General features: G+C 41.7%; 1 protein-coding gene across 1 annotated transcript in view; it reads right to left on the minus strand.

Moving 5' to 3' along the window:
- PDCD4 (programmed cell death 4) overlaps positions 1-9,260 on the minus strand; it is a 34,044-nt gene extending 24,784 nt beyond the window's left edge. The window contains exons 1-3 of the mRNA XM_004611923.2: positions 9,120-9,260; positions 4,510-4,611; positions 879-1,181 (exon numbers count right to left, since the gene is read on the minus strand). Of these exons, the coding sequence (XP_004611980.1) occupies positions 879-1,181; positions 4,510-4,552 (346 nt within the window). The 5' untranslated portion in view covers positions 4,553-4,611; positions 9,120-9,260. The remainder of the gene's footprint in view (positions 1-878; positions 1,182-4,509; positions 4,612-9,119) is intronic.
- Positions 9,261-9,466: the final 206 nt, after the last annotated feature.

Here is a 9,466-nt window from a genome sequence, read left to right on the forward strand (position 1 = left end):
GGAATGATTAATCTGGCCTGAGTGCTGTAGTCTGAGTCTGTGGCAAGATGTTCCCAGGAGAGCTGCCTTGCAAGCCTCAATGTATCTCTTGCTATGTCCATACAAAAATAACTAGTATTAAGATGTTAGTGAGTGTTTGGACTGAGGAAAGGAGAAAAACACCTTAAGAGTCAGGAAGGGCTTTGAAATGCCTAGCCCTCAGGAAGGGCTTTCTTATGTTGATTTTGCTACCTAGCAGTGTGTAACCTGGGGCAAGGGCGAGAGAGGAAAAAAGGAGGAGAGAGATAGCAGAGAGGCTGCAGTAGATCCAGAGAGAGAACGGAGCTGCGAGTGCGGGAGATGAGAAAGATGGAAGATTGAATAAACGGTAACTAATCAGCAACCAGCTTGGTCCTCGTTCTTCCTTCGTCTGTCCTTGACCAACAGCCATCCCGATCCAGCCCATACACAGCGGTTCCAGAGCACCGAACTCGGGTGGTGAGACAGAGCCACCCAGAGAGCCCACGAGTGCACATGCCCGTCAGCATGCCTTAGTTTTTTACATACAAGAAACAGTTATTGGGGCCGGAGCGATAGCACAGCGGGTAGGGCGTTTGCCTTGCACGCGGCCGACCCGGGTTCGATCCCCGGCATCCCATATGGTCCCCCAAGCACCGCCAGGAGTAATTCCTGAGTGCAAAGCCAGGAGTAACCCCTGAGCATCGCTGGGTGTGACCCAAAAAGAAAAAAAAAAAAAAAAAAAAAAAAAAAAAAAAAAAGAAACAGTTATTTTCCCCAACTGTTTCTTTGGAAAAGAAATATACATAAATACACATGAAAAATAAACAATTTTTTCCAATTGTTTCTTTGGAAAAGAAATATACATGCAATACACAAACCTTTTTTTGGTAGTCCCCTTCCTTTTCCAGATCTGGATCGCCTATCCAGTAACCTTCCCTTGGGACTGGTTGGTACAGTCACTCCACTTCTAAGGGTTTCACTTCCATTGTCACTGACAGAATCACCTCTGCCAGAGTCCCGGGATGAGTTTTTACGTAGTCGCCTTTTTGCCTTGGCATTAATTCTAGCTTCATTAATGGAGGTTGCTGAAATCCAATTTCCATTTATCTCATTCTTTATTTCTTCAGTCCCAGCATTTTCTTCATCACCAGAAATGAGAGAGTCACTTAAATTATCAGGATCTTAAAGAGGAAAATTAAGAAAATTTTAGTATTTTAATTGTCTATGCCAGCAATAGTCTTACTAGATTGGACCATATGACAAACGGGATTTTTCATATTATCTTAGAAAGCAAATTAAGACATTAAATTTTAATAAGGTTTACTGTAAACATGTTTAAAGCATAAAACCTATGCTAATACAAGCAGCAAATTTAAACCAATCAATTGACAACAGTAAGAAAAAAATCTTGAAATAAGGGATATAAACTAATATTTATAGGAAGTCTACTCTTATTTAACAAGACACCTCACTGCAAACTCTGTCATTTCCCCACAAGTTTGAAAACTGTTTATTATATCATTTATACAGATAAGTAGATTAAGGTCGCAAATGTTTAAATAACTTGACAAACATCTCAAAAAAATTAAAGATACTTGGAAAAAAACATTACTGATCTAAAAAGCATGTAAGGCTTTTTGAAAATAAGTGATAATATGTGATTATTGGATTACTGATGCTTTATTCCTTTCAAAATAAAGTTTATGAAGTCTTGGGGATAGATTAGGTGCTGCATATCTTTGCAGATATGATACCATAGGTCGGATTCCTGGTGCTGCCCAAATGCACTCAACACAACTCCAGCAGCTCTGCTGTTTAGAATCCCAGCACCACAGTAAAGAATGTGATCTCTGGCTCACTGAAGCCAGGTGTGTCTAAGTACAACTAAATAAGAAATGTGAACACTACAATCCATTGTGACCCTGGTGGGCCCTACAACCACAGTGAACACAAGTATCATTACTAAAAAGTCTTACCAGTGGCAAACACCAAGACTGAGTGTGTGAGCTCTGCAAACAATATACCACGTGTCATCCCCAGTATTAACAACATAGGAAGGGTAGGGGGGAAGGTACAGCTTGCTTTCAAAGTCACCAGATCAGAGTCCCAACCAACTTAATTCCTATTACTTACCATCCTTGAAAAGTATTTTATCCTATGGAAGGTTTTACATTATCCCCTGAAAGAGAGTGATGCACTTGCAGTTCCCAACTTCCAACTGGCTTAATATGAAATTCTCACTACTCTTTTCAGTTATCAAAATCCTTTAGGATATATAGTTTGTCTTCTTCCATAAAAACTTTCCTAACAACTCTAGTCTCAGTTTAATAGTTATGCTCACAGTTCACTTACTACATCACATATATTACATTATTATTATTATTATTATTATCTTTAATAATAATATTATTATTATCTTTAATATCTTTATTTAAAAATTTAATATCTTTAATAATATTAAATTATTATCTTTAATAGTCTTGGTCCTTCAACTAAGAGGCATCATGACTATATGCCTCTCAATATTCTCAATGCTGCTGATAGGCTCTTGGAAATCAGGAATCCAAGCAAAATAAAAGCAAGTCCCAAATTAAATCATTTTACACCACAATAGCTAGGACTTTTTAATCAATACAAAACAAATGTATAACAGAACAACACTGAAAAACAACCAGGACCTGCTACACTTTGTATCCTCAGTACCTAGCAAAGCATTCTTCATATTATCAGTTCAAATGCCCATTTGAGATCACCTGGAAACACCTGGTTTTACTCTGAAAACATCAAGAATCTGTCTGAAAAAAATAATAGACCTAATCAATTAGTTACAACTAGAGCAGACTTTTGTTCATTATAACTAACTCAAGTATAGTCAATGCTGTTTAACATTTTTTTAATTCCCATGTGTAATTAATTACAATGTCAAATCTGAACACATGGGCCTTAAAATGTTTTGATATACTAAAACTAAAATACTTAAGTCAACCAACAAAAAAGTCAGATTAAAAATCTTTACAATTCTGGGGCTGGAGTGATAGCACAGCGGGTAGGGCATTTGCCTTGCACATGGCTGACCCGGGTTCGGTTCCCAGCATCCCATGTGGTCCCCTGAGCACGGCCAGGGGTGATTCCTGAATGTAGAGCCAGGAGTAACCCCTGAGCGTCGCTGGGTGTGACCCAAAAAGCAAAAATAAATAAATAAATAAAAATAAAATAAGTGAAAATCTTTACAATTCTCCACACAAGTATAAAGGGAATAAACACTATAGGAATCAAAAAACAGTCCAATTATTTCATCAATCTTACAAGCAGCTTTCCGCCTTCAGTCTTTACACCACTCTTTACGTTATTTTAAAGAATTATTTTCTAAAATATACCCCATTGGAAGTTGTTTGATGATATTCCTACTAGGTGAAACAGAGTATAAACTGATTACCTTGCAATTTATAGTCCTTCACAACCGTGCCCCTGCTCGTATCACCACAAATGAACTTAGATAGAGTTAAAATCATAGGGGGATTCATTTGGCAGAGGAATATAGACTATACAGAACTAGACCAACTAAGAAAATATTACACCAATTCAATCACAAGCTAGTAGCTCTGGCATACATGATATAAAACTTTTTTAAGAAACAAAATGCTTTTAAAAAGACTAAAGGATAGTAAAACATCTTAACTTTTAGACTAGAGGAAGACTCCTAGAGGGTTAGGAGGCTGAGTCTGGGACATCATCATAACTGTCATCATAACTAAACTACTATGACTACTTGTAGAAGCAGTCATAACAGCAGTACTACTTCTGTCATTATCGCTATTGTTACCTACTAGATACCAGGTTTGAAGCCAGCACTTTACATACATGATCTACTATCACTGTAACACTCAATTATGAAGCAATTTAACCTCTTTTATGTGTACAAATTGTTTCATAGAGATGTATATATTTTAAAAGATTATAGCCAATATTATAACTGTGCCCCTGAAGAATCATGAAAAAAAAACAGCTAATTCATTAATACCTAAATTATTAGCAAAGATATCAAAGCTACCAATTTTACTGCAGAAATAACTAACTGAACTAATAAGCAGGTTCACTATCCTCCATCTCCATCACAGTTTATTAGAGAATAAGAAAATATGGAATATAAAAGAAAAGATAGGAAAAAAATGCAAATTTCCATAAAATAAATTTTCCTAAAAATCACACAAGTCTTATTTTTTTATAACCTATTTTCTTATAACTTTTTTCCTTTGGTCACTATCATGTGGTCCACTCACAGAGTTGCTAGGTGCTGCAGTCACACTAGGACTGGGACTCAACCTCAAACATGGAAGACATGTGTTCTATCATGAGTCACACATATCTCTGGCCCTGAAAAAATTGTTTTTTAAGTAAAAATGGTAATACGTTTAAGGTCAATGGATTTCTTATAAATTCTGGTATGGCTGAAACTTGCTCACAAAACAGTCAAGGTTAAATAAAATTATCCACTTAAGAAATACTTACCTGTGGGGTTTACATTCAGTATCTGCTCATTTTCTATATCCATTGTTCCTTAATTTTACTTGCACTGATTAAATCACCAAAAATGGAAGTCTTCCTAAGGATCTATTTATTAATAAAGAAAACAAAACTGTTTCAGTATCTTTCAAACATAACCAAGGTAAAACCACTTTGGCTGAGGGGCGGGAACATAGGGTGGTGAGGGGAGCAGGGAACACAATTTTTTTTTTAAAGAGTTCATTTTTGTTTCAGGATATCTTATCCTAACTTGCATTTGTTTTCTTTCTTCTTGACAAGTCTGTGTCCAAAAAAAGTCCTTTTGGACCAAAGAGATAGTACAGAGGTAGAGCTCTTGCCTTGAACGCAGCTGACTGGGGTTCAATCCCAGAACTACATATGGTCCTCCAGCCCACCAGCAATAAAAACGGACAAAGAAAGTCCTTTTACCTAAATGTACCAAGTACCTCTTTAACTCGAAATTAAAAGATATATATTTTTAGTATAATTATTTAAAGTTAAAGAAATACAAATGCACTCCCAACATTCAGGAATACCAGGCCTCATAATTATTCTAATATGCATAAATACTGGGTAATTTCTTACCAAAAAACTATGAAAATAAAAAGTTTATCTTAAGTAAAAGTATGACATGATTTAGTTTTTCACACTACAACGTATCTGAAGACATCTGCAATTTCATTACCTAAGATAGCACATCGGGTAGGGCATGCCTTGCATGCAGCCAACCCGGGTTCCATTCCTCCATCCCTCTCAGAGAGCCCGACAAGCTACCAAGAGTATCCCACCCGCACTGCAGAGCCTGGCAAGCTATCTGTGACATATTCAATATGCCAAAAATAGTAACAAAAACAGTAACAAGAGGTCTCACAATGGAGATGTTACTGGTGCCCACTAGAGCAAATCGGTGAACAATAGGATAACTACAGTGCTAAGTATATATATATACAGAACTTAAACTTGAGATTGGAAAAATTTGTTATTTTCTCTAGCAAGTGTATTCTGTTTTGTTTGGGGGCCACACACAGTGATGCGCAGGGGTTATTCCTGGCTCTGCACTCAGGAATTACTCCCAGAAGCTCCTGGGGGACAATATGGGATGACAGGGATCTAACCCAGATAGGCCACATGTAAGGCAAGCACCTTACACTCATTGTACTATCTCTCCAACCCCTAGCAAATGTATTTTTATAATTTGAGGAAGCAAGTTTAGGTTTACCTATTTAAGGAAAAAGAACAATGACATTAGCATCTCAATATTTTATAATTTGGTTCTAAAAATACCTAAAATAATGCTGGAAAATTCTGATTAAATCAGTTACCTATTGATCACTGATTCAGTGACATAAATCCAATATTATTTTAATAAAGCTATCAAAACACATCTTCATGAAAACTCTTACCCAGAAGATTTAACAAAATATTTCAGAATCACTCTATAATTTTTTACATGGTGTTTTAAAGCAGCATTTCTCAACCATAGCCATCTGGCTCCTTATGGGCTCCCAGGATATTCCAAGGGAGCCACAGCTAAAACTCTAATTGGGGCAATGCATGTCTAGGCCCAAGGTGTGAGCAAGACCACAGGAAGGAAACAGGTCCCAACAGGGCACAGTGGAGAAAATGGTTGAAAAACACTGTTTCAGAATACTCAAGTATTTACCTGATTAGGTCACACAGGTTAGATAAAGATCCTTTCTGTCATTTACAATCATCTAAGAGCAGTGTGTGCTCCTCTTTTAAGTTATAAAATGTTCAAATCAATGAATATACCTATTAACTGCAAAAAAATCTTTTTCATATAAACTACACTCTCATTTTAGGATGATATACGATGCATCCTTAAAACTCAAAGGTGAAACTGATTTTTAAGTTACCCAACATATACTATTTTTTATACTGTAAGTGTATATGATTATTTTGTAATAAAACACAATTTATGCAAAATCACTGATTTCTTTAATGGAATATTCTTTAAGGTACTGTGATACCAATTGCTTCAGAAGTTTAAAAAAATTAGATTATGTTCCAATCCACCAACACCATTCAACTATATGTCATTACATGACAAATGAATTACTTGTCAATAAACATATCATTCTAGATAAATTATCTTCCTGTATTTTAATTCCCAACAATTTTGGATTTGGAAAGGAAAATGAACCTTTAAAATACCTAGAGATCTATACACATATAAGATTAAAGACTCAGTGTCCTCCTTCACTGAAAATGCCATTTTAACACAAGAATTTCATGCTAGAGTCAATGTCTCAAGATGTGCATGTTTTTTAAGCTAGAATTACATTTAAAATATTTTTCTTAATAAAAATATAATTAATGAGTATTTTCTCTGCAGCTCCTAGGGATAACTTACGTTTTATAAAGGCCTTTGTAATTAAAAATACATATATATCCTGCACTATTTCAATACCTCTCATACTCTTTAGGTTGGCACTCCACTTTGCACACCAAAAAAAAAAAATTCAGCAAGGTAGGTGATCTAAAACTTAACTGCTCATTGAGAGACTGGACTACAGCTCAGATCTAAATGAAGTAGTATGTGTACAAGTCCAACACAAGTTTTAAATATTTCACAGAAAGTTAGCTGAGAAGCTTGTCAAAGCATACATGTTTGATTTTACATCAAAATTATAAATAATGCTTTTGAAACACCAAATACTTGTTCTAAACTATTACAGAGAGGATACTCAGGCAAAGATTATAAAGACTATCATTTCTAGCTGATCGTATTTGCTTTTTATTAAGTAATCATTTAAAGAAAAAAAGCCCTATGTCCTTAGGCAAATGATAAAAGGATAAAAACACAACCCATGTTTTTATTCTTTTTCAAAACAGTGGGGCTTTTCCCCCAATTTACTTCATATTCCTTAATGTTTCTACCTCAAACCAAAGAAAATGTAAAGCAAAAACTAAACCTTACAACCCACAAACTAAACGGAAATTTTCAGTAATTATACATTATTGAAATACACTATCAATAACTATACATCATCAATAGTTATACTAGTTAAAAATCAAACATTGTCTTCACTTGTCAGCTGTTACAAGGAAGCACACAATCTTAAGTATCCAATTGCCAGAACCTTCCATAAAAGATAGCGCTTCACCTCCCCTCCCTCTCCTAGTCTCGCCACACGCCCGCCCCGCCCCCAAAGTTTTGTTTCCTGAAACATACTTCACCAATCATTCCAACTTTGGAGGACCAAATTATAGACCCGGGTTAACTAGAAATTTACTTGCCGTCATTCCAAAACGACCGCTCATGAGACAACAGAAAAGTAGCTAAAAGCTTCCAGATACAACGACAAAAGTCGGCGCTACAGTAAACATCTAAGCGCCGTTTAGCTTTTTGCACCCCTAGCAATGATCTTTCCTATTGCACCCGAAAAACCCACCCAACGAGAAGTCAAAGGTGCCTGCTGCAATACAGCCAGGGATTTAATAGCTCGAACACGAAGGTAGGCTGAGGGCGTCGTCGAAATGAGTCCTTACAAGGAGAACACACATTCGCAGGGGTCCCGGTTTTGAAGGACAGGCTGGGCTGTCGCCAACAGGAGCAAGACAGCCGAAATCTGCCACCCGAACAGAATCAAGTACCCCCCCACCCTCCACCCCCAGAGACAGACTTTTTCCCCACCACCCGCCGCTGCACTCTGCACGGTCTCTTCCTTGCCTCGGGACCCCCCACGACCGCCGGCTCCCTCCCTCCCGTGGGACTCGCCGAACCTGGGGGACCGGGCAACACGGACCTCTGCAAACAGTCGGGAAGCGCCTGCAAAACGCGGGGGGCGAGCGAGCGAGCGAAGGAAAGCCTCCCGGCTACACCCCGCAGCCCCGGCGGGCGTTCCACGGAAAGGGGGCTCCCTCCCCGGCTTTGTTCGCTCCGGGAGGGAGACCGGCGCGGGGAGGCGCGGGGAGGCGCGGGGGAGCCCCGGCGCGCCCGGAGAAGCCGCCGAGTGGCCGCGGGGCGGGCACGTGTCCGCCGCCCCGCGCTCGCACCCAGCCTCCCGCAGCCCCCACCCCAACCCACCCAGCCGCGCTCGGCTCGGGGGCCCGGCGCGCCGGGGGTCGCTTCTCCAGAGGCAGCGGGGGACGCCGCGACCCTTCCTCACAGGATCCCAGGCTGGTCTCCCCCACCACCACCACCACCACACACACACACGCCTCCCCAATTCGCTCCCCGAAATTGAAAAAGAAAACAAGGAAACTCGGCTTCGGCGGGGACCGAGAGCGCCCCGCGCGCCCCGCGCAGCCGAGAGAGAAGGGGGTACTCCGGGAGGGGGGCGGGCCCGCGCCGCCGCGCTCCGGGCCCAGGAGGAGGGAGCCCGGGCGTTGGGCTTGGGGCGGGCGCGACCCGGCGCCGTCGGACCCCGAGGAGACGCCGGGAGGACCCCCCCCCCCGCGCCGCACCTCAGTCCCCCACAGACCCCAGCCCGGGGGGTCCCGGAGCGCCGCGGCTGTGGCCTCCACGCCCCCTCCCCCCCAACGTGCGCAGCCTCTGAGGAGAAGACGGAGTCTGGGGGGAGCGGGCGCAGTCGATCCCCGGGCGTGCGAGCCGTTCTGCCGGTACTGACCCCCTCGGGTCGCCGCCGCCACCGCTCGCCCACGTCCCCGCGTCCGCCGCTCCCGACTCCGCGCCTCAGCCTCCGCCGCTGCCTCGGAGCGCCTCTGGCCCCGCTCGCTCTGTTTGTTTTTGTTTTGTTCTACCCAGTAACACGGGGGCGAGCGGGCGGCGGTTATTGGTCCAGGCCCGGAGGACGGCTGGCCAATCGGGGCGGTGCGGCGAGGGCCGGGGAGGAAAAGGTAGGGAAGTGAAACGTGGAAAGCCGGGCCGGGGCGCGGGGGGGCGCATGCGCAGCTCACGCCCGGGACCGGCTGGCGCTGGAGCAGGGCGGGCAGCGGGAGTCGGGGGAGGGGGGCG

This window comes from Sorex araneus, chromosome 11, assembly GCF_027595985.1.
Source record: "Sorex araneus isolate mSorAra2 chromosome 11, mSorAra2.pri, whole genome shotgun sequence".
Lineage (NCBI taxonomy): Eukaryota > Metazoa > Chordata > Mammalia > Eulipotyphla > Soricidae > Sorex > Sorex araneus.